This window comes from Brienomyrus brachyistius, chromosome 10 (genome assembly GCF_023856365.1).
Source record: "Brienomyrus brachyistius isolate T26 chromosome 10, BBRACH_0.4, whole genome shotgun sequence".
In the NCBI taxonomy this organism is placed as follows: domain Eukaryota; kingdom Metazoa; phylum Chordata; class Actinopteri; order Osteoglossiformes; family Mormyridae; genus Brienomyrus; species Brienomyrus brachyistius.
The window spans coordinates 3,720,543-3,745,146 of NC_064542.1; the positions used below are offsets into that span (position 1 = coordinate 3,720,543).

At 44.1% G+C, this 24,604-nt stretch overlaps 3 protein-coding genes across 4 annotated transcripts; 2 read left to right on the forward strand and 1 right to left on the reverse strand.

Moving 5' to 3' along the window:
• The first annotated feature begins 464 nt into the window (after positions 1-464).
• dele1 (DAP3 binding cell death enhancer 1) lies at positions 465-8,345 on the forward strand. Its single transcript, XM_049029729.1, has 12 exons — positions 465-642; positions 1,521-1,638; positions 1,983-2,085; positions 2,435-2,582; positions 3,054-3,218; positions 3,721-3,794; positions 3,877-3,970; positions 5,208-5,350; positions 5,565-5,726; positions 6,027-6,119; positions 6,289-6,439; positions 6,865-8,345. Exons 1-12 carry the CDS (start codon positions 612-614, stop codon positions 7,146-7,148), a joined length of 1,566 nt encoding a protein of 521 aa, XP_048885686.1. The 5' UTR covers positions 465-611; the 3' UTR covers positions 7,149-8,345.
• A 146-nt stretch (positions 8,346-8,491) lies between these two features.
• Positions 8,492-12,270, forward strand: LOC125751159 (transmembrane O-methyltransferase homolog). Of its 2 annotated transcripts, none has more exons than XM_049029741.1 (4): positions 8,492-8,858; positions 10,109-10,382; positions 10,504-10,700; positions 11,340-12,270. In XM_049029741.1, exons 2-4 carry the CDS (start codon positions 10,142-10,144, stop codon positions 11,625-11,627), a joined length of 726 nt encoding a protein of 241 aa, XP_048885698.1. In that variant the 5' UTR covers positions 8,492-8,858; positions 10,109-10,141; the 3' UTR covers positions 11,628-12,270. The 2 variants fall into 2 exon arrangements, with proteins under 2 accessions (XP_048885698.1, XP_048885699.1); XM_049029742.1 differs by having other exon boundaries at positions 8,492-8,712.
• pcdh12 (protocadherin 12) lies at positions 12,067-22,634 on the reverse strand. Its single transcript, XM_049029711.1, has 4 exons — positions 19,217-22,634; positions 17,766-17,857; positions 16,470-16,618; positions 12,067-13,483 (listed from the first exon to the last, which is right to left on the reverse strand). Exons 1-4 carry the CDS (start codon positions 22,088-22,090, stop codon positions 13,122-13,124), a joined length of 3,477 nt encoding a protein of 1,158 aa, XP_048885668.1. The 5' UTR covers positions 22,091-22,634; the 3' UTR covers positions 12,067-13,121.
• Between the last annotated feature and the right edge of the window lie 1,970 nt (positions 22,635-24,604).

A 24,604-nucleotide genomic window follows, 5' to 3' on the forward strand; every position in this document is an offset into this window, starting at 1 on the left:
CCAGTGTTAATCATAATTCTAATTTAGGTAGCTCTTTTTTGAAGCGGACACAACCCGTGTAATAAGTAAACACGTCCTTTTGAGGGGAAAACGCCTCGTCAACTGCAGTCGAATATTCAGATTACGGAACAAATACCAGAAGACAAAATTTCTGGCAAAAGTCAGTCAACGGAACGATTTGGTTGCTATAAAATGATCAGTATCTAGTCCTATTTAAATGCTACTTTTGTGTTTCCACAATATAATGCACCCACGTTTATATTGAGTTACTTATATAATATTGCCCTTAGATGAACCTGAAGGTAAATTCACTGTTAAGTATAATGCTTGACTACAGCAGGTTCTGTGTTCACATTTATAAGAAGATCGCGTGCCTACTGTACTGCACGAGACGGGAAGTTGCCATTCATCGCAGCTGAGGTTTAGCCCCGCCCCTCTGAGGTCTTGTGACTGCAGCACGAGGCGGGACCCAGTCAGCCGGCGTGTGCATCACGCCATCGAGCACTATAGGTTGACCGCGCATCGCTGGTCTACGATGTCATTTTATGTTCTTCGAATGAAAAACGTCCGGGATCGCGAACACTTTAAACAGATACTATAAAGAGTACGCCATGTGGCGATTACATGGCTTCGTGGGAAGAGGTAAGATTTGTTAATACTGCAAACGTTTTAGTGACGCAGTCTCTAATTCTGTACTGCTAGTCTATACAGTATTTATTACTATTTGTTACTTTATACAGTATTTATATGCAGTGAAATATACAGTATTTATTTGCAATATGTCTATTAAGTTGGGGAGTGTATTAGTAGTCGACTCGTATTTGCGATTTTAGCACAATTTAGTTGACATAGCTAATTTGTCTGTACAAACCGATGTAGCAATTCTCGACAGGTCCAGACAAAACAAAGCGCCCAAGTAGTTTCGAAATCACGATATGGCCTGAAACTTGCCCATAATGTTTTGATGGTAACTGGTGTCATATAACTTTTGGTTGATCGTTTTGATCTCTCTGGTTTAAAAGGATACCTGCTGTCTATTTTCGAACCAGGCCAAAATAACCTCAACTACAGTTTGTTCTTTTTAACCCGCGACAATATTTCCAACCCCCCACAAAACTGGTGCGAAAACCGCGAAGCTACCAAACGCTGACACGGGCAGTTTAAACTAGTTTAAAAGTTGCTACCTAAAAAGTGAAAAGTTAATAATTTAAGTCCCTAAACATTTGGCCAAAAAATGGACAGCCTAGTCAGTTTGGTGACATTTTAGTTTGTTTCCCAGAATACCAAATCACCTTATTGCTAAATGTGGGCATAATTATTTGGATTCATATCAGAAGGTTGTGAATTCACATGGTGGGGCTTAGCTCTTATACCTGCAGAGGTGCTTGAATATATTGAAATGGAGAGTCTGAAGTGAGCTGGTAATGACTGTCCTTGGAAACACCTAGAGGGGGTGCAGGTTAAGAGACACTGCTGAAGGGAGGTGTGACACTAACCTCTTCTTGTCCATACATCTCTAGTCCTGGGTCGTTACCATGGCAACACCCCCCTCCGGCTCTCCCAAGGTCATCATGTGGAAGATGAGGTGCTCAGCACCTCCACAGCGCTGTCCACTGGCCTGCACCCCTCCGACAGCGGGTAATGCCCAGCCACTTGACCACCTGTTTCATCATTCTAGATACCAGCAAAGCCAAGGTTATTTATAAATAATCTAACATGGGCTGATCGAAGGAAGCAAACAAGCAATGTCTGTCACTGGATTAATAGCAGAACTGTGCATTTGCTGATGGACACACAGCTGTGTAATCCCCAGTGGACCCAGCCAACAAGTCATTATAAAAAGACCTTAAATAAATGTGAATATAACAGAAATGCAATGCTGATATGTAATTCATGTGACAGAGCTTGCTTTAATGAAAGATGTTTTGCGGTCCTTGTAATAGAATAGACACCTTCGTTGTTGCCGTTTTTAAACAATTCAGCTCACAGAAAGAGGAGAATGGAGGGAAGAAGCAGAAGAAGAAAACCTTCAAGTACTGCAGCAGTGGACTGCCACGCTACACAGCCCTGGATGCAATGGGTTGGGTAAGTGGCACCACCTATTTGACAGAACCCTGCGTAACATAGGCAGAGGCACTTATATCGCTGTGTTCGAGAACTCACTCTCTCTAGTGTTCTTCCTCCTGATATGTGGTTTTGATAAGGCAGAGAAATGGTGGTGGTGGTATTTTTGGCATTTGTATATACCAGTGTTTCCCAACCCGGTCCTCACGGACCTGTAGACAGTTCATGTTTTTGCTGCCTCTCAACTGGGAGGGAGCAAAAATGTGGACTGTCGGGGGGTCCCCAAGGACTGGGTTAGGAAACTGGTTTACGCTGCTGGGTGGAGAGGAGGAGGATGTTGATGATTGTGATGAAGGCCCTCTTTTTGCAGGGCACAGCTGCCGTGCTCCTCATGCAGATCTGCAGGAAGATCCACTCACAGTTTGCTGTGAATGAAGCCAATCCTGGATCTGGAGTCGGAACATACAGGGAGGCAGGATCGCTAAAGAAGTGTGGCTATCGTGTGCTGTTGGAGATTTGTGAGTTTGTTAATATGCATTGAACATGTGTTGTTTCAGTCTAGTATAACACCCCGAATGACCTGATGGTAGGGATTGGATTCACCAGTTGTACATAAGGAACTTCTTTTAAGTGATTCAAAGCTAATACCTGAACGTAATGCATGTCAACATGAGTTGGGATTTCAGTAGGACATATGGTTAAGTAGCCTTGTTATCTCTATAAGAAAGTGAACGCAGATTAATTGTTAGGAGAGCCACCAAAACTGTTTTGGACAGTCAGTGTTAGTTTAGAACTAAATTAAGAGCTCTGAATTAAGGCTTGTGTATGACAAGCTAGAACACCCCAGGACTTCATGTTCTCTTCTCTAAAACATCTACAAGTACATACTGGAAACAAATTTATTCATTATTCATCTCCTGGGAAGAGAAGAGAGCTCACATTTCAGGTCAAATCTGGGTATTGTGTCCTGTGGTCGTGTCCATGTGTAGTGTCTCGACGGGATGTCCTTCCGAGGGGCGTAAGCGTCAACTGCCTGAAGTCTAGCCTGGAGGACAAGGGAAGTGGTACTGGGGCAAGTCACACCCCCCCGATGCCAGAAAACTCCACCTTTTACGATTCATTGGGTGCGTCCCAGAGCAGTGACTCCCAATCAGGTTAGTGCTCATTATTATCCTGTAATTCAAGCTAACTGTGTGAGCTCTATGCCTCATACCAAAGCAGAAGTCCTACTCATATTTGCGTGCTCAGCAGTTAAAAGAGAGACACATGAACACAACAGTGTTTGAAAATCATCAGCAAAAAACATACATCCCCATACAAATAGGCACATGCTCTTACTACTTTAATAATAATAATAATGACACTTTACTGATCCCCATGGGGAAATTCTCTTTTCACCTACCCCCTCTTGCTCTCCATGACATATAGACACTTATGTAAGTGAAATGACACTTGCCAGCAAAGAGCAGTCACCTGTAGCGGGGGGAAGGGGGTTAAGGGCCTTGCTCACGGACCCGCAGAAATGAGTATTCTGCCAAGGCTGGGCTCGAACCAACATCTTTCCGATCACAAGCACTGCAGCCACACGCTAACAGTACCTACGCCATTGTTTTTTCTGTCATGACAATAGAGGCCTCACTTTCAGTGTCTTTGCAGACGAATCCCTTTCTTCAGTGGAAAGCACTCATCAAGAAACTGCTACAGAAGATCATCTACAAGAGGGCCGAAAGGTGGGCTTCCCGCAAGAATGCAACTTCCTGCTCCCCATGGAGGTACCATCCTGCTTATGCCATTCACCTCGTTTCTCCTCAGGAGTCCTCTTCACTAGACGAGGAGCTAGCAGGTGCTGCAGACAATCTGAGACACGTGGCCGAATCCAGCGTCCCTGTTATCCTGAACATCATTGGTAACACAGCAGTTCCCCAGTCTTACCAGTGACTTATTTGTAACATAAGTGATCTAATCACTTTTCACTATTAAAACAGTATCTCTTCTTTGGGCCTAATTTAAAAAAACGCATAACAACGAACAGGAGAAAAGTTAGTATATAAGTGTGCTTTTCCACTGCACCAAAGTCTGCTACTTTTGGTACGGTTCTTTTGCTTATCCATTGAGTTCTAGTACCGGTACCAAAAGTTGCAGTACCAAAAGTGCCAAACCACCTGGGATACTTCTTTGCTACTTTGGAGTTTCTTTGTCGATTGGTTATGCAAATAGCCTGCTGCTGAAACACAATAAAACTACAAAACTACAACTTACGAACTCGGAACACAACGTTTAGGTAAAAAAAAAATTATAAAAAAATTTGCAATCTGGTCAGAAGAACAGAAAAGAAAATCAGGATGGCATGACAAGAAATTTTAAAAGTATTTTGTTTGATATACTAGGACAGCACGATATAGCATGTTGTACTAGTAATGTGATTTTGTTCTAAAACAATATTGGGATACTTATAAAGCAAATAAAAGTTCATACATTTTTCGAGTGATTTTAAACTGCAAAATGATTATGATTGTCTCAGAAAATTAGTATAGCGCTCGTGCAAAAGCAGCGGAAGTAAACTTTAAAACTGATTTTTAAACATATATTAGATAATCTATAAAAGGAATAATAATTAAAATTACAAACCTAACTATTTTTTTTTCTATGATAGAGTACAAACGTTTTAGCAAATCTTGTACTCCCTGCGCTATAATGTCCATATGGAATTGAAAGTAAGAAAAAGCCTGATCTTGATCTAGCTTACTAGTCATGTAAGAATTGCATGTACATAACATCCAATGTTGGTATTAATGTCGCACATTGTCAAGGCCAAAAATATACTACAGCCATTTTTTGCATTCAGTACAAAATACCCCGGCTCACTTTGATGTCATTCAGCACCGGTACCAGTTTTTACGCCAGTGGAAAACCATCACCTTGAAGTACCGTACTTTTGGTACTTCGAGAAAGTTTGACTTGGTACAGTGAAGAAGCACCCTGAGCTATCTAGATCACTATTCATGCAGTGTATGTAGGTACAGACCAAACATGAAACAGAGGAATGCTGAGCCATTCATAGCACGGAGCTATTCTATACCTAAAGGGCTATAAAATGCACGGGTTTAAGTGTTATTTCTGTACTTTTGTACCATGGTGCACAGGCATAGAGAGCGCAGTGAAGGGGGACAGCCAAGCCGCTTTCTTGTGCTTTCTGGCCGCCGCCAAGCATGGCTACTGCAAGGCCCAGTTCAACACTGGCATCTGCTACGAGAAGGGACAAGGTGTTGGCAGAAACCTGGAAATGGTAGGAACCGCTGCTCTCACACCTGCTAGATGCCAAAGTGTCACTAAGCTCACAACTGGACTGTAAATAGTTGTAAATGTCAGTTTCGTCCCTAATCGACATGCATATTCATTTCCATTTGCCTGTTTTCCTTTATCTGTAATGCATTGCGGTATCCAGTAATTGCTCCCCCATCCCCAGTTTACATTCTCTTTCTCTTCATGCTCTTCCACAGGCCGTTGAGTTCTACAGACAAGCGGCAGCAGGGGGGCACAGCCAAGCCCAATACCGCTATGCCATGCACCTCTTACACAGTAGGGGGCAGCAGCAGCACACTGAAAACACACTCGTTGCAGTTGACCTACTGGAGAAGGCTGCTGTATCGGGAGTGAGAAAGGTCAGGGCAAGTTGCTTGTCTGAGTACACATGTACAGTGTCATGCGGCGCCTCATTTGTGGCACATCCTCAATTCTAGATGTCTTGCTGTTTCTCTCAGGCAGGCTGGTTTCAAATGTGTACTATAGTACAGTCAATACTACTGTGTTCTATGCTGTATGAAGCAGAATGCTTTTATTACCCTGGAAGGAATTTGCTTGAATGTCCTCTGTGTTTCAGTTCAGTAGGTGTATCAACTACCACATAGTCTGTGTACAAGGTGAACGTATCTGCATCATAATGGCGCAAACTCTATCCCTAGGCTCAGGCATATTTGGGTGTGCTGTTTACCCAAGAGCCTACTCAGGATTGGCAGAAGGCAGTGCACTACCTGCGAATGGCAGCAGAGCATGGGGTGAGTGAGAGCAGCAACCACACACACACACAAGGAAAAAAGTACCTGAGCGTACAACTCCAGGGGTAATACTCAGGTCGAGTGCTCAGCGCTCAGTCATGAATGGAGGTTAATCCCATCACTGTCAAAAGATTAAATGCGATTGGTCGGCTTGACTTCCGCTCCCCAGGACCCAGTCAGCCAGCTGTACCTGGGGCACTGCTACAAAGAGGGCCTGGGAGTAGAGCGGAGCCTCAGCACCACCCTGCAGATGTACCGGAGGGCAGCTGAAGGGGGAAACCCAGAGGCCAGGCATATTCTCTCTGCCTGGAGAGCGGGATGTAAGATAACCGCACACACACACACACACAGAGCCATTAGGACATCCTCTCTCATATTGAATGCTTGTATACACACACTCATCTCAACAGAAAATATATTATTTTCTGTCATTACAAGTGACTCTGACATTAATAAAACTTAATTTATTTGTAATTAATTTAATTTGAAATGGTTGAGGGCACAAATGAATCAAATTACCTTCCTGACATTGGACACATTTATTTTTATTAGTTAAATACACCTGCAAAGCTTGTTTAAGGGTCTTTAGCTGTTTGAAGACACGACATTGACGTTATACCCAATCAAGCCTAATTAAAGTAAGAATTAAGGAGCTAATTAAAAGCATTCATTGCATCTCGAGGTATTATTTATATTAGGCATGACAGAATGCTAGCCTGATGTGCTTTTTTTCCCCCTTCTTCAGTCGGCGGTGTTCCAGAGAACGTGTTCCTGCGGTCGACTCGCTCGGCCCCCTGTTTCGCGTCAGCTGACCAGCTCCACTTCCTGTTAAGCGCAGGTTTCTTCAGCGCAGCACAAGACAACCCCAAGTCTGACTGTAGCAGCCGAACCCTTCCGCACAGCTGTAGCCTGGGCAGCATCCACGCCCGGCCCCTGCTCTGTCCGCTGCCGGAGCTACCGCAGGAATCAGGGTCATCATCGGTGTCGACAAACACTGCCCCCTGTGGGTGGACCATAGGAGTTGGATAATGGGGGCTTGGAGCAGGGAGGGTAGGCTCGGGATGCAGACAGGTCTAGGAAGATGGCTAGGACTCCCTGAGATTAAGGATAATGTTGAATTAATTTCAATGAACTTATGAAAAGATGCTTGACTTTACAATGTGAAAATTCGTGTCTTAAGGTCAGTACCTTGCAGGAATGAGGTTGAGTGTTATTCTCTAACCATACATCCTCTTTGGGACTATGGGTGGTTGATAGCTTGGGAGGCAGTACATTGCGCTAGATGGAAATGAACCAGATGTGTATCAAAAAGGAACTTGTTTCTTCAGGTTTGCACAATTTATTTATAGACAGACCTGTTACACTGGAGTACACAGAAATCATGGCCTGTAAATATGTATGTAGGGATGGTACTTTGCCAAAGGATGTATATGGGACTTAAGGCACTGGTATCCAGTGAGGTGTGTGTGTGAGTGTGTATATATATATATAAATATATGTAAGTGGAACATTAACTAACTAGAACAACTTTTATATTAAAATCTGAGCATTTGTCGGCAGTTTCGCAGAAAAAAAAAACTAGAAAGTTATTTAAGTTTTATTTTATTTAAGTTATTTACGTTTTTGGGTATGTGTCATTAATCTAGGTGAGAGTTTGATGGAAAAAAGAAAAACTTGTATACTACAGCTGAAGATCTTTGCCCGAACCCAACGGGTTGGGGCTTAATTTAATTCTATCATTTCATACGGGCTCGGGCTTGCGCTGTAAATGAGAGGTCAGGTGACGCATTTCGATTAGCGCGAGAAAGATGCGAAAATGGTTGCTGTGGAGGTGAAACGGAGGCTATCCTCTGGCGATTATGTTTTAGTTGCACCGACAACGAAAGCAAAGTCAGGTGGGGAAAAGTTTTGACAATGAGAATTATGAGCCAGTGGTTTGTGAAACGCAAAAGATGCAACATTCTGTTAAAGTACGACAGCAAAACGACAGGGAATTCGTCTCTGATAAGGCATGTTGATGGAAGCTGTTCACGCGGAGCCTTTATCTTAATTTTGTTATTGCCAAATATCCATCTTGATTTAGAACTTAATTTGTTAAGACTCTTTATTGGCACGTTGTGTATGCCTAGGCATGTTAAGAGTGTTGACATGTTATTTTATTTTATTTCTTCCAAGTGGCCTATAGCCTACAGTAGTCATGAATAAATTATGTTGAAAATGTATAAATTAGTCATTCTTGACAAAAGGCAAAAGAACTGTGTGCGTGCGCACATTTGAATAATGTCAGGCTGTGAACGGGTTTGGGTTTTTTAAAAGCTGTCAATCAAAATGTAACTTAAGGCCCAATTACAGCTCTACTGCACACCACTGGGAGACGGCGTACGCCTTCCGGGTGCTGACGCCACCTGGCCAGGTAAGCCTGTATTGGCTATAGAGTCAAACAGCCGGTGAGACACGTGCTACTGACAGAGGAAACGGCTCACAGATAAAGTGAAATATGACCTGCCATTTGTTTGTGACACTGGCGACGAATAAAACCGGAGTGTTCTCTGCTGCTTATCGTTCAGGTTTCGTAAGCCTGTAGTTCATCTAGGTATGTGTCCCGGTTTTTATGTAGTTAGAAATTTATTTTATTTTCTTGCGAGTAAATAATCACTAATCCAACTCTCACTAGTAATCCATAATTTATAGTAATAAACGAAAAATTCACTGAATTGACGAAGGACGCAGAATTTCGGGGTAAGTCTATTCGTATATACCCGTAGTAAGAATTGCACTTTTACTAGTAAGAATTCATGTTATGGAGCTCTATAATTAAATTCTTATTAGTCATATATTCCCATTGACGTACATTGTATATTCCCTAACAAAGTAAACTTAAAGAGGTAAACAATCGGCTGCTTCAGTGGCTTCCAGTTTGATTCGGATTTTCTGTATTTGCTACACAAGTCAAAGTAAACTCGTATTCACGACTGGTTATAGTTAGCTGTTGGTGTGTGCAGTAAAATACACAACTAGGATAGGTTTAGCTTGCATTGACCACTCAGAGTAGGCACCTTTATTTAGCTTTAACAACAGACCCGTTGAAAGACGGAGCATATATAAAAGACGGAATACAGAAAATAATCTGTATTGTTAAGACATGCATACAAGGTGCATGTCTGCGTGGGCCAAAGAAATGCGAATGAGACCCGGAAGAAGCGCATCTTTTTAACGCGTGTTTAATCACTCCGTTCGTGAAAGTTTTTTCAAACGCATATAAAATAAAGCAGCATGCACTCCTGCTTACATGAATATCTGCTCAGTGAACATACTCCAAAGCTCTTCCTCAAAACACACTGCCATACCCTGACGTTATAGTTAATACGCTTTATTTATGAAAAAGGAAAACTACTAGCTCTTTACCAATAAAAAAAAAACACCACCACGAAGGATGTTTTAAATAAAACTGTAACGGTACTGGTAGCCCCAAGCCCCTCGAATGAACGTTATGGGCTGTCTTACAGCCACTACAATAAGCCAGACCCATTGCTTTGCAATTTGAATAAATGCACTACAGCTTTCTTACCCTCCGATATCCACAGTCCACCCAATGTTGGCTGGAAACGATTTACATGTTTGTAGTCTTCCGTTACTGCAGTTACTTCTTAGTTAGTCAACATTGTACAATTACTGTTGAGTTTAGGAAAGCCAGCTGAAGGGCTTTTGTTATCCATTAGAAAACACACATTCTAACCGAACCAGAGCGTATTTTCCCAACACTCAAATCATGTTGATTAGTTTCTGATCGGAGGCTGCACGCACGTTTTTAGGATCACTTCGGATTATCTGAAAATATGATGTAACATTGGCAAGATTAAAATGAAAACAACGATAAATCTGTGGGCGTCTTTGTGTCATTGTTAGGATGCATAGTGTTGATTACATGGTATTGATACGAAGCAGTAAATTCTGCATTACATTTATTTTTGCCCTTATATATTCCGCAGTAACCGCCTGAGTGTGTGCTGGCTCGCAGTGGGATGTGGCTGCTCTCGCTCGCGGTGATGGTTGCTGTGGCGACGCGTTACTGGGCGGAGCTGAGCTCTTTGGGGCGGTGCGCGCTTCACGCTGCGCTGCGCTTGTGCCGCGGCAAGGCGTGCGTGCGCAGCACGCATGCCTTCGTTTTCGTTAACTGCACCCACGGCAAGGCACAGAGTGTGTTGGAGACGTTCGATCTCTACGCCCGCGCGCACCCATCTCTTGCCATCGGCCGAGAGAAAGGTGAAGTGTATCGTTGCAGATTAAAAAAATATATTATTATTTTTAAATAGATGTAGGTTGGTATGTCTGTGCCTTCACCCAGCCTTGCAGGTACATAATATAAGTGGCCTATCACCTGCAGGGGAGTATGTGGAAGAGGTGGTGCGCCGCGTGGCCCCCAATCAGGCCCTCGAGCTGGGGACTCACTGCGGATACTCATCCATTAGAATCCTGCGTGCTCTGCCACCTTCTGGACGGCTGCTGACTGTGGAGAAAGACCTTGTCACAGCTGATGCCGGAGAGGAGATCATCTTGGTGGCTGGCTTCAAAAACACCCAAGTATGATTTTGCACTCTCTGGCTGCCATTCCAGCAGACCTCCTATGTGGCAGTCCTGCTGCATGGTCCACCTCATCTCCACACACACGCAATACAAGTAGGTCTGAATCTGGAAACGTGTCCACGCAGATACATTCACACACCTCCAGGGGGCAGCAGGTAGGACACGTCTGGGTTTTACACAAATAAACAGAGGCGCTTTTAACCTGAACGCGAAGGTGGCCAGTTTATTCTAGTAAAACATGAATTTCTGTACACATTTGGTAAGGTTTTATATATCTCATTTTGTAATGTTCAAATTTTTGATTTCCTGAAAAAACAGAAGTGATATAATTACCAATAGCATGCTGTCTTAAAAAGTGCTAAATTAAATTTCTGCTAATAAAATAGTGGAATTGCACTTTTGAAACAAACCAGTATTGAATCTAAATCTATAAGCAATATAATGCCAGTCCCAGTAGGAATAATCACCAGTGAACCCCTATACAAAGACCCTTAATCTTAACTTCTCCATGGGTGCTAGATGCTCGCTGACTTCTCTCTTTTCTGTTATTTCCCAGTTGCTACATGCTATTATGTGTTGTAATGACTGTGGCAGCTGCTGTAAGATCAGAATGAACTTACCTGTGTTCCTTGCCAGTTCCAGGTGTTGACATCTCCATCTGTGGAGGCCATCACTCATTTGCACTCACATCTGGGGGACAAGCTAGTGGAGCTGGTGCTGATGGACCACGACGTGCAGCAGTACCTGCCAGATCTAATGCTGTTGGAAAGTAGGGGGTTACTCGCCACCGGCTGCGTCCTCCTGGCTAACAATGTACAGCTTTCTGGAGCACGGTCGTTCCTTGATTATATTCGCAGCCAGCCAGGGAGATATTGCATCAACAACTTGACCCAAGGTCTGCTGGAACTCAACTGGTGTCCCTAGAACCTTATAGACAGATCAAACACATCATAATAGCTCTTAAGAAACCCTGCAATTAAGGAAAAAGAAACAGACCTATATCCATACAATCTCTTGGGGGATTAATATTACAGCTGCATACACTGGTAGTTCGTACATTTTGTGAAAATATGCTAAATTGGAAACCTTCACCACCACTTATTATACATACAGACATTTTCCAGAATTGCTTATTCAGTGCAGAGTTACAATGAGCTTAGAGCCTGTTCCAGGAATCAGAGGGGCATAACGGAAACCTGTGGCAAGAAATGAGCAACATGAGCAGAACATGCTGACTCCTTCAACACAGAGCAGGCAGGAATTGAACCTTGGAACCGAAGGTATGAAATACAGAATTCGACCATCATGGCCGCTACTAACCAGATCTTATAATGGAACTAAAGAGCTTAAGGAATGACACCAGCCTGAGTAATTATTTTATTAGAAAAACTTATATACAAAGTGCTGTCTGTTTCGTTTATAACAAAAAAAAAAAAACAATTTTACGAGATGGCTCTACCAGAGAGCTTCATTCATACACATCTTGGCCAGTTTTTGGCCATTTCACGACATTAAATTGTTGTGTATGTTTAACATAAATGTGGAACTCATTAAAAATGCTGTAGATGATTGCATTCTTTAACCATTGAATACAAGCTGTTGCTGGATAAAAACGGTTGGTTTCCTCTGGGACTGGGAACGGACGAGGTCCATTGTGCTCAGATTGTCACTCATTGCTTCTCAGAAGCAAGGTAGCTGTTATTGGCGTTTTGTCTTTGGAAACAAAGTGCCGTTTCCTTCACATGCGAAATGGGAGCAGTCAGACCCGTAAACAAACAGTCCCCCTGTTGTTCACAATGGCCACCAGCTTGCTCCCACTCAGCCCCCGCTGTACTCCGTCAGTGATGTCTGCATAGCCCCTGAGGAACTTTGCCCCCCCCCCCTTTTTTTGTTACTTTATCCTGTTCAGTTACAAACATTAAAAAGGTGGGAGAATCAGAAGTAGGGCTGGAAATAGTAGTGCTTCAGCACCCCTTCTGGTTGCTGGTGGTAATGCAGTTTCAGATTGCCCATGCCAATAGTTTTTGTCATAGAAAAACACAGTCTTATGTCAGTTATCTCACAATGGTTCAGAGGTGACTATGATTAGCTTTCCAAAAAACTATTGTTGTTAGCTGTTGACAGCTGCTAAAAAAAAGTAAGATCTATTGGCTATTCCAGCGTGAGCTCAAAACATCTTCCCACGCTGATGAACAGGAGCCTGCTTGACCTAATGAGTCTGAGTCAGCTGTTGTTTTTTTGGCACATAAGTGGAGGGCCAGGTCTGCCAGGGAACCAGCAGGAATATAATCGAATGAGGTAACACCAAAGGGTCCAACCTCAGACCCACCAGCCACTCACATCACTTGCTGTTGTTCTGGGGCCTAGCAAGGTGGGGCAATGCATCGCTGAAGGATTTCTGCCCCCGTCCCAAGGGTTTTAAGGAGGACTGGCGCCCCCTGTTGGTGTCCCATCCATCCCCAAGGAACGGCGGTATGCAGCAGAGAGACGGTACAGCAGTTGCGCAGGGGTGTGCGGCTGGGCCTCAGCCTTCTGGGTGAGCAGCATCTCAAAGAGCGTGCTGACCTCGGAGAGCAGGGCCCCGTCCAGGGGGGCACCCTTCTCAGCCGTCTTCCCAAAGGTGGAGAAGCAGGTGTCATTTTTAGCTTCCATAAAGGGAGTGCAGGGGTCCGGAACCTGGGGCTCGTCAGGGACAAAGACATTCTCGTGGTAGTCAGCGGTGAGAGGGAGTGACAGGCGTGCCATCCAGGCAGGGTCTGGGACATCGGAGAATACGTCATCTGTCATGAGATAATGGAGCAGCTGTTAGTGATGCTGTACTTTAGCACTTATTGAGGCATCCTAAAGGAGTACAGAATCAGGCCAGCATGTGCTGGTCTTGATTTTATTCAAACTAACTAATATAGTTTTAAGCTATATTTACTGGAGTCTTCAAGATACTCCACCCAACATCAGATCTGTGTTTTGCATTAAGTGGTGTTTAGTGGACGGACGTGAAGAGTAAGATTTTCATCGCATAGTAGAACTGACTGCTTACTGTGCACATGACAAATAAATTCCTCAATCTTGAAACAAGCAGTCGCAGCTTTTGTTCTGCTGCAGATGCATTTGTGCATTTGTAACCACAATGACTGAATCAATAAGAGACAAGCATCGTCCCTCTTTGGGACTATTTACAGTAGCACTGCCTGAAGGCGAAAACAGGATAAAATTCCCCACAGGAAGCACATTCTTTACCTATCTGCTTTTAGTGAGTAAAGCTTTTCCTGTCATCTGTTGTTTCCTAAATCACAAAGAAGGAAACTGGATCTGGGTTTTACACAAATAAACAGAGACGGAGTGACTGATAGTCAAAACAAGAAAACAACATTAGTCATTTAAAAACCTAACAACAACACTGATGATCCAAACGGAATTCCTCTGAAAGTTTCTTGTGTTATTGACGCACAAATGTTTTGTGGTGTACGTGCACCCACAAATGTACACAAAAGGCAAGACCAGCACCCATTGGAATGGGTAGGAGCGGCAGACGTAATCGATGACCCTGTGACTCCTGGTCCTTTGGCCTCTATTACCAGCGATGGGGTAGAATGACTGTTCTTGTGTTTCCCTGTCTTGGGACCCAGTCTCTGCAGACAGTCCTAATTGGTCTCACCGCCAACAGAGGCCCCAGTACTCGAAACAGCACTGAAGGATGGATTTAATCTAATAATGTCTGGATTCTCCACAGACGCACATGCAGACCTCAGGGTGTTCAACTTCGGCACAATGTAGAAATTGTGTTCAGTCAATGTTTTTTTTTTTTTGCAGGAAACCGACACAAACTATAAAAAGATAAAAAGACAACCAGCTGTGATTAATTGCTGCACACAATAGCATACAGACACACGTGTGTGCCACCCAATCATAGGTCTGCGGTCCAGATTTAGATTAAAAAAATGGAAAAAAAAAACACTCCAGAGCCTTTAATGACACCATGGGTGTTTTAGCTGCTGGTAAAGGTTTAAAGGCAAAATCTTAGATAAACAAAACCGTATCTTAAATAATCATCAGATCAAGTGAAAAGACCGAGCACAATCTTGTGCATAACAGCCTTTCATGAATAACTGTTGAGGTCATACCACAAGAGCGTCTGTTTTGAGAAAACTAGCGTGAAATGTTTGTCTTGCCGCAGGTCTACGCAGCTACCTTCCTCATATCAAAAGCACACATGACAAAAATATCAGTGGTGACTCACCCGCGGTCATTGCACTAAAATGTGAAAACCGGAAGAAAGTAATTGCCACCCAAAATTTACAATCCAATCCATTTTAAAATCCAATTTAGTTTCACAGTCGCGGTGTAGTAAATCACTGCAAAAAGCGAAGTCTAGCTCCAGAGTTAACGGTGCTTCCGGAGTGAGCCATGTGGCTTTGCCTCATTACAACTTAATTAAGAGGAGGGAGAGCCAGCGGCACTCATTAATTCTTTGAACAACTGTGCTCCCATTGAAACCAGAACTAGCCGCAAACACCAGACCCCTCCCCCAAAGAGCATGGGCGTTAGATGTAGAGGATGGTAATGGAAGGAGAGCTCTGCCTATCCAGGATTGCGGTTAATTTATGATTAACTAATTGAATTGCCAGTCAACCGCAGACTTCTGCTTTGAACAGCCTAACCCAGGAAACCACATGAAATGGAAAAATCACTATTATTATTATTATTATGAACACTTGTACCACACATCGGTGTGGACATTAACCTGAATTTAAATAACTTTAATTTTTATTGCATCAAACCTCCCACAATATCTATGTATGAATCAGGCTTCTTTTCTCTTGGTTGAAGGTCTGCTAAGAGATACCGCTGAACAAGAGGAGCACCACTAGCAGATCCCTGCACTGTGTCTTTCAACCACAAGGAGGGGGGGGGACCTGCAATGTGATATTAGACCAGCAGCGAGCAGAGCTGTCTGATCACGTTCAGCCTCAGAGCACAAACGCAGGGCTTGGGGGGGAGTTTAAGGGTTGGGGGGTGGGTGTAGCTCACTCGACACAGAAAGCAGACAGATGGAATTACAGCCATAAAGGATCCTGGGATTATGTACTTAAAAGAAAGGCCAAGGATGGTTTTTTTTCCCCTCTTCGCAAAGGTGTTGCCATGCCTTTAAAGCTCAAAGGCACAGTCCCACAGTTCTAGTGTGAGCTGCCGCGCCAGTGATCCCTGTGGGTGCAAATGAGTCATCGGAGCGCCGATGGCTGCTCTCTCTTTTGTTTAGTTTGTGTATATGTGTATAACGCAGAGCAGCACATCGACATAACCTGACTTCAGCACACGGGGGTTTGAAAAGGCGATACAGATCCCCACACAGTGAGCGAACAGCAAGACCACAAGCAGAGCACCTCCTCCCTGGCCAAAGCAGAAGGGCATCCGTTTTTAGGGGTTGCTCCTCTTCGTACTACATTTTTATAACTCATATTGGCAAATTATTTAATTGCATACATTGACACAAAGTCCATAAAGATGTATAAGCGATACAACATGGATCAATCTCATATTCAAACAACAGAACATTTAGTCTACAGCAGTTTAGAGAGAAATCGCTATTGATTTCTGACAATTTTGCTAAGCAGTATTCTTTCCAGCTCAGTTGCAGTAAATTGTATATTGCTAAAATGATGTTTTTTTCTTTTATGGGTATGGCATGGTTAGACTGATTGTTTCCCTACTATTATTTTTTAAGGGGAAATGTGCATTTGGAGAATAAAGAGCACAGTCAGCTCCTACCTGTGTTGTTGAGTAGGGTGTCCAAGCCCTCCCCCTGCAGAGGGTCAATCGGTGAGTCTCGACCCATGTCCCAGTCCACATCTCCGGCCTCGCTCTCGCCATGTCCGCTGTCCTTGGTGCTCAGCCAATCAGCATCCTGCACAGCCGACCTTCAAAGGAGTGCAGGAAACATACAAGGACATGTGAGTGGGCTGCAGTGAAGAGTTAAAGCTTGTCACTAGCCCCCCCACCACCACCAAAGCACCCGACATACTGTCTGGTGGGCTGCCTAACCCCCACATGTGCCAACTGCTAGCAGAGATTGGGGGGACGGTGGCTGTCAGGATATCAGTTTAAGATTAAACCCAAGACAACTCGAGAACTGGGCAGCCGAAGGTGTCAGCCAGAGAATCGCACATTTAGGCACCACAACTCACCCTTTTCATATTTTTCTGATAACTGCGGTGAGGCATCAAGGCAATGAGGCAGCACAGCTCTGCTAGCAGAGCAAGGTGAAGCGGAAGGCGTTACTTCATTATTGCAGGGAACCAGCTGTACTGCATGTGCTGCTGATTAAAGCTTTTGCGGTAATGACAGTCTGTTGCCCAGCCGTGTGGAGCCCCGCCAGGTCCCGTGAGTCAGTGTGCAGTGATATAGTCTCCACCGCTGTGGAAAACCTGCAGAGACTCTGACAGCCCGCGCCACTGCGTATGGGCATGGATTCTGCAGCTCTGGGTGGGACTTACCAGAACAAAGGCTAGGATAAACCATCTATCTGAGAGCTATTACTCAGAATCACGTCAAGGTCTAAAAATATCACCAACTCAGGTGTGCAGCGCCTTAAATGCCTTAAATTTCTCGAGGCCTCTTTTGCATGACTCACTTTATGTTTGATGATAAAATAGCTTTTTACTGGAATCAGAATTTTCTTTTTTTTTGCAAGTATTCACCTATTGCAGTTAGTTTTTAGGTACCACACTGCTCCATCAGCAGTCCATTCAGTGCACAGTTTGAGCCCTGTGGGTGTGTTTGCCTAAATGTTACATTCATTGTCATTTGTGAGGTTTGCAGCAAAGCTTGTGTGCATTTCAGTGTGTGCAAAAGTAAAACGTTCACAAATGTTTCATTTAAAAATAAATAAACAGATTCCCCCAGGACATAGACTTCAGATTTATGCAGCCCTACTTCCTGAAAGGAAGCCTGGGCAGTTACCCCAGGGAGGGGCAGGGAAGAAGGGGGGGGGGATTCCTGTGTTCACTCAGACAGAAGAATGCCAGCTGGTTGTCAGACAAAGGCTGAGGTGGCCAAGCCCCCTACCTGCCAGTTCGGTGTGAGTACTTGTTTCCGCGGAAGTTGGGACGGGGCTGGAACTGGCCCTGATGCAGCAAGGAGAGCAGCTGGGACACTTGCTATATGGCAGGAGACATGAGTCAGAGTGAGTGAGGCCCGAATCACAGTGGCATAAAACTACAAATACAGTTATGTGCGTAAATGCATGCACACTAAAGCCAATATACGTTAATAAACTAACTTCATATTTCACAACAGCTTACCATAATATAAAAAAATAAAATGCACATAAAATACATGGATAAATACTGTATACATCGACATACAAATTTATTGTTGCGCACATGCATTTATCCAGTTGATGGAGATTATTATGTGCAGTGAACATATATTGACAAACTGGTTACTAATAATACTTTTAGCTATACTACTTTGTTATGTTTTACTAGAGCCATTCAAGCTAAGCACTTTTCTCAAGGTTAGTATGACGAGATCCTTCCTGGTCTGAATCCAGCAACCTTCAGGTGCACATTCTTAACCAATACTCATCTGCTGAATCAGGACAGCGGAAGTCTGATCACTTATGGCTTCAGTAGGCACTGTATGCAGTGTGGTACGAGCCTGCAGTAGAATACCCTGAGCTGTGCACTGGGAGACTGAATAGGCAAAAAGGCAGTGAATCCGGTTAAAAGTCTGCCTTAGGACAGGAAAAAAAGTTTTTGTCAATCACAGGAAAGGCTCCAAGCAAAGGAACCATTCTTCCCGAGTTTCCTTCCAGGATGTCGACTCAGCCCCGCAGACGTCTTAGCTTTTCCTCAGAGACCTCCCTTCCCTACTCTACTATTAACTGGGTCAGGACAGTGGCTAAACTGGATTAGGGTCCATCTTACCCTTCCCTGGCTGAGATGCACCTCAGGAACTGGGACACAGTCCAGATACGCCAAAAGCAGTGGGCAAGCTTTGAAATGGGACCCGTTACCTATCTGGTTTTTAAAGAAAACCTAAACGCACTAGGTAACTGTCTGTTGATGGGCCAGACATGCTTGGGCAGTGTTGTGTTCCCATAAAAACAGAGCTGAGTGTTCTCTGAATATGTCCCCTCCGGGTGATATAGCAGCCGTGGACTGAGGTAACCAGTCACTGCAGTGTCTTGGGGCTAAAGAAAAGCTTCAGTTACTGAATGTGCACCCAAACCCCATGACAGCTACAGCGTCATCCATCAAGAGTCACTTGGGGCGTCTAATCAACCCATAGTCCAGGCAGTCAATAAACCCACATATCCCAAATTCTACAAACAACTAAATGCAGAATGCCCCTCCAGTGAAAATGAAACATTACAAATGGCTCTACTTTTCATATTAAGTTACCAAATTGTTAAACCTCATACATTACCATGTTTAACAGCTAATTAAAGAAAAGTAGAAATGAATACAAGATGTCACAGAGGAGGGATGTGTGTGTGGTTGTATGGTGCTTACTTGGATTTCTGGAGAGGCGGAGGAGAGTTCAATGGAGCCGTTTTCACCAAAGGCCGCCATTGACAGGCGAACCAGATTCCGCAGCAGCTGTCGGTGATCTTCGCCCTCCTGCCCCCTCCTGGACTCTGAGTTCTTTGGCCTCCGCAAGGTGGTCGAAGATGGGGAAGGAGAGGCAAGGCACGGTGGGTCTTCAGACCCAACTTCTATCCCAGACTGTCCATGGCGCTTTAATGTACCTGCCTGGGAATGTGAACATGCAGACTCCGAGTTCCTGCTTCGACGCAATGTGCGGTAAGTCGCAGCAGGGGTTCGGGGCAAGGTTCCATCAAGCTCATCATTAGTAGAGTTGTAGAGTGCCCTCAGGGGGTTTAGTGGAAAGGTCTCCTGCCCAGAAAAAGCTTCATGTGGCCCCGTATCACTGCTTGGTAGAGAAAGGAAAGGTTCTTCAACTTCTGAAGCAACAGAGGAGAGTCTCTGGGCTTCACTCTTGGTTGGGTCATCCCTCCGACTTCTCAAGACTGGTACTAGCTGGATATCGGTTTTCTGAATCTGTTTTTGAGGACGCCGAGGATGCCGTGTGTAGCTGGACTCGGCCTGTCTGCAGTTATAAGCCCTGCTGTCACGTTTTTCTGGACGACAGAATGTTGTTATCAGGGCCACAGCCAGGAGAACCAGCAGGCAGGTGACTCCCAGGCAGACAGCGAGCATCATTGTGAAAGTCAACTGGCCCCGCTGGCTGGGGGATGAGTTCTTTAAGTGGTCGAGCAAGTTGATAAAAGTGATCTCCAACAGAGTGCTAGTGGATAATACAGGAGTCCCCATATCAGACACTGTGACCTCAATCTCATACATTTTGCCTATCAGCTCTGTAGCATTGCTTGTGTTTACAAATAGTTTTCCTGTAGAATCATCAAGCCAAAATAACCCATCAGATTTTTTGTTCGTTATCATGAAGTGCAATTTCCCATTAATGCCAGAATCTAAATCACTAGCCCTGATCGTTGTGGCCAGGAAACCTTCAGGCTGACCAGCAGCGGAGTGATTGCCTTCTACTGAGGATGGACCACTAAGCTCATGATGGACATCGACCTTATTCCCTAGTTCTTTCACTACCTCTCCTTTTTCTGCATTGACTGGAACACTTATGCGGGCTCTGCCTTTCTTTGGAACTGGGTCTTCAATAACGGGGGCATTGTCATTGACATCCTGAACATTGATCACCACTGTGGTGCTGCCGGTGAGTGGCAGCTGGCCGTGGTCCACGGCCTCCACAACAAAGGAGAAGGTGTGAGACTCCTCGTAGTCCAATGACTGCCGGGCAAAGACAGCTCCACTGGTGGGATGGATGGAGAAGAACGTTGTGGATGTCCCCAGCTCATTTGACTCCTGGATGGAATATGAGATCTTCCCGCTGAGATCCAGGTCAACATCATGGGCTTGCACAGTGAGTACATGTAGGCCTAAATCATTGTTTTCTTTGACAGAGATTATGTAATGAGTCTGTGAGAAGGTAGGAGCATTGTCATTCTCATCTTGCACATGAACAGTCAGGTATGTGACACAGGACAGTGAAGGGTCACCATAGTCCTGGGCGATCAACGTCAGATTGTATTCCATCTCCTGCTCACGATCCAAGGTGCCATTCGTGATGATCATGTAGTTATCCCTATGGATCTTCTTGAGACGAAAGTGACCTGCTGCATGTTTGATGTGAAGGCGAACTTCCCCATTTGCCCATGAGTCCATGTCTGACACCATAACCAGCGCAAGAAAGGTCTCGTCTGCTGCGCCTTCTGCAACAGTTGCCACTGGCGAGCCCTGGGGTGTCCACGTGACGTGAATTTTGGGGGCATTATCATTAACGTCCGTCACCTTTACATGTACCTTGCAGTGGGAGGGCATTGCATTGGGACCCAGGTCCCTTGCCTGGATGTCGACCTCATAAGAGCGCTTCATCTCATAGTCCAAAGTGCTAATCAGAGTCACGGTGCCATTAATGCGGTCCACACTGAAGAGGTTTCGCACATCCAAAGGGGAGTGCTTGCTAAGGAAGTATTCAATTTGTCCATTGGCTCCCTGATCAGGGTCACTGGCCTTCACGGTAATAACAGGAGTGCCACGTGGGGTGTTCTCGCTCACCACTATGGTGGGAGTGCTGTCCTCAAACATAGGACTGTTGTCGTTGGAGTCTAGCACGTTTATCTTGACCAGTGTGCTACCTGATCTGGGAGGGTTACCCTTGTCCCAGGCCATTAGAACCAGCTCAAATGAGGACTGGCTTTCACGGTCCAGCTCTTTGATGACCACCAGCTCCACTTGCTTGCCACCCTCTGACAGAGATTTAACATCTAAGGCAAAGTGTTGGTTGGAGGTCAAAGAATAGGTCTGCAGGCTGTTGGGCCCAGCATCAGGGTCCACAGCATGGTCCAGCGGGATGCGCGTGTGTAGCGCAGCTGCCTCAGAGATCTCCACTTCCTGCTCAGCATTGGGAAATACAGGGTCGTGATCATTCTTGTCTTCCACCTCCACCACTACATTGAGAAAGTGCATTGTACCATCCTGCCGGTACAGTACACTAAAATGTATCTCACACAGGCCCGAGTCACGGCACAGAGCTTCACGATCGAGCCGGCTGCGTGTGGTAATCAGACCGTCACCTCCCCTGACTTCGAAGTGTAGCACATGGCCGTGCTCCACAACCTGAAAGTCCTCATGGGAGCCGCTCTCCCATCGCTGCTGCAGGTTGCTGCTCAGCTGACCCACTCTTGTGCCGCGGGGCTGCTCCTCCATTACGTGGTAACGAAGAGTAAGAGGAGCCCCCGCGTCCTCCGAAAGGACCCGAGACAGCACGCAAAAAAACATCACAAGCAGCATGACTGAATCCCCGTCTACGATTCAACTTTCAAAGTTGCATTCTAATACGTATCGCTTGAACAAAAATAGAACTAAAATCCTGTATCAAAAGCCGCAAAATATAAAAACATTTATAGATCAAAAATAAATTAAAAATGTATGTAAAACTATGATTGTTTCTATAAAACGCTTGAATTCTAATCGATTCTGATTCGATCTAAACTAAGCTATAAGCATGAATAAAACAAAATTAAATATTGTTTACTCAAAACTACAAATTAAGTTCTAAAAACGTATGTATTACAATTATACAGATCTTTATATCTTTATCCGATACCTTTGCATCCGATTTATATTTTTATCCGATTTCTAAACGATAAACCCAACAGAAAAATATAATATTAGACGAAGAATTGTATAAGAAGTCCGATATATAGTTATAAAGAAATGACGGTACCGGTAACAAGAGGCGTTGCAATCCCTTCATAGGTGACACACACAGATGTTCATATATGCGCTCCCGATCGCTCAGCATTGGAAACGGCAGATTGGAGTGAAGTGGCAAAGTTTTAGTCTATGATTACTGTGGTGGAAAGCAGCCAATCATACAAGCAGGGCGGGGTTCGGAGATCCGACAGGGACCAGCCTGCATAGCAGAGTGGGCTGGGGAGGGAATAACACGCGCGTGGTCTTGTCAGGAAACACGATCTGACCCGCACCAGTCCTTTGTGCTCTTTCCCAGCATAAAATTATATCAATATCTTCTCAGGGGTTAAGTGTTTTTCTTACTTTCGGCAACAAGACTAGATTAAAGATTGGCACTTAGATCTAGTGGAGCCTGAACCAAGTCAAGTCATGCCTTAACGGGCTAGCGTAAAGTCTAGGCATGCTGAAAACAATCAAAAACTACAGAAAAAACTGTCGATGATAAACATACGAAGACATTGCAGATCTTTATGTTTCATATATCATATGTTTTCAGCATTAAAGACATCTGCGCTGACTGTATTCTTATTAAATTTATGCTCTAGTTGCTCTAGTTTATGCTGCGATTGCTCGTTTCCAGATTATTTTCAGAACTATATGCAATAATTGGTACAATGCAAGGCATGTCGTAATGTCAGGTTCTCAAAGATTATGGAGGTTAACAAGGACGTTAATATGTCAATTTATTATTCAATTTATTTTTATTTATGTTTTACCATAAGAATTCACAGCATTGTTTTTAAAACAACTCAAGTTGTGGTTTACGCTTCAGACAGAAAATCAACTTGAAACTTTAACAAGCATTGAAAATTAACCGTGTACCTAACTGGCAGAGGCCAATTAATACTTATGACCTAGCAATATACCTACTGTTAGGCAACACAACTCAGAACAAACTACTTGAAAGTCAATTCGGAAACAACGTTACTTGAATCCAGTGGAATGTCAAGGAAGTGATTTACAGCTTAACAGACGGATGTCATTCAGTACCAGAACATTCAAGATACATGGGTGTGATGACTTGTGTTCCTGGATGTTTTTAGCACTTGCCAGGGAACGAGGTGGAAACCATCAACACACAAAGCCATTAGCATGGAGGTCAGAAAAGCCTTTTCCTGAAGTGACAAAGAACAGGGTGGTAACTCTATGAAAGATGTGGCAGATAGAGGGGCAATAACAGAGATAAAGACCTTCTTCTAGCAGTCTCCCACAGGAATGGCACTTCTGGGTAGATAAAGAGCAAACACTAAGATAACCAGCAGGGTTAGGGATTTGGGGATCCATGCTGGACCTGTGCAACCAAACTGCATCCTTTTCACCAGCAAAGCCCATTGTCTAGTTAGGTGTGTTGGTCTAAGTCACTCCAAAAAGCCTTGCTAAAGTCTTAATATGAAGGAAAATAATCACTGCTTGGAATCGTTACAGATGGAAGGACTTGAGGCTGTGTTTAAATTGGTTCAATACTACATGCAGCTGTGTGTTTAAGGTATGTGTATGTGTGTGTGTGTGTGTGGGGGGGGGGGGGGGGGGGATTACAATTTTGCAAACATTAAAGGAAATCAAAGAGATTTTAAACAGGCTTTGAACTATTGAAAGTCACCGTGGAAATCAATTTGAGACCAAATTACAGGTATCTAGTGTTTTATCAGCTTGTCTATATATTAGCTTACTATATGAAAGCAATACTTCCATTGATTTTCAGCAACTATCCAAAGTAACATCTCAAAGGATAACACACATGAAAGAGGAATTTGAGTCCCATTTAAAAAAAAAAAAACTATTTCGTTTCTTTTGTTTCCATTCTCAATGTTTTCAAGTGAACAGTTTGGAAAATGGATGGATGGATGGATGTTTTCAAGTGATCACAGATTGTTTTGGCCGTATAATTTTGAGCCTGATGAACATCACCCTTAAACGCTTCCACTTATGTTGCCTTCCTTTTGTTGTCTGAAGACAGTTGGGTTTATCGTGCCTTTCCATAAACTGCTTCCATACAGCTCTGCTCCAGACCTCCAGTGTGCATAAGGCATCTGAGCAACAGCTGGGACT

Coding starts and splice junctions, on each gene's coding strand:
- dele1 (XM_049029729.1), top strand. CDS start 612: ATGTGGCGATTACATGGCTTCGTGGGAAGAG. Junction 2,086..2,434: donor CCCTGGATGCAATGGGTTGG/GTAAGTGGCACC, acceptor CTCTTTTTGCAG/GGCACAGCTGCCGTGCTCCT. Junction 5,727..6,026: donor CTGTATCGGGAGTGAGAAAG/GTCAGGGCAAGT, acceptor CTCTATCCCTAG/GCTCAGGCATATTTGGGTGT.
- LOC125751159 (XM_049029741.1), top strand. CDS start 10,142: ATGTGGCTGCTCTCGCTCGCGGTGATGGTTGCTGTGGCGACGCGTTAC. Junction 10,383..10,503: donor TGCCATCGGCCGAGAGAAAG/GTGAAGTGTATC, acceptor TATCACCTGCAG/GGGAGTATGTGGAAGAGGTG. Junction 10,701..11,339: donor CTGGCTTCAAAAACACCCAA/GTATGATTTTGC, acceptor GTTCCTTGCCAG/TTCCAGGTGTTGACATCTCC.
- pcdh12 (XM_049029711.1), bottom strand. CDS start 22,090: ATGCTGCTTGTGATGTTTTTTTGCGTGCTGTCTCGGGTCCTTTCGGAG. Junction 16,619..17,765: donor TACTCACACCGAACTGGCAG/GTAGGGGGCTTG, acceptor ACTCCTTTGAAG/GTCGGCTGTGCAGGATGCTG. Junction 13,484..16,469: donor CACCCTACTCAACAACACAG/GTAGGAGCTGAC, acceptor ATCTCATGACAG/ATGACGTATTCTCCGATGTC.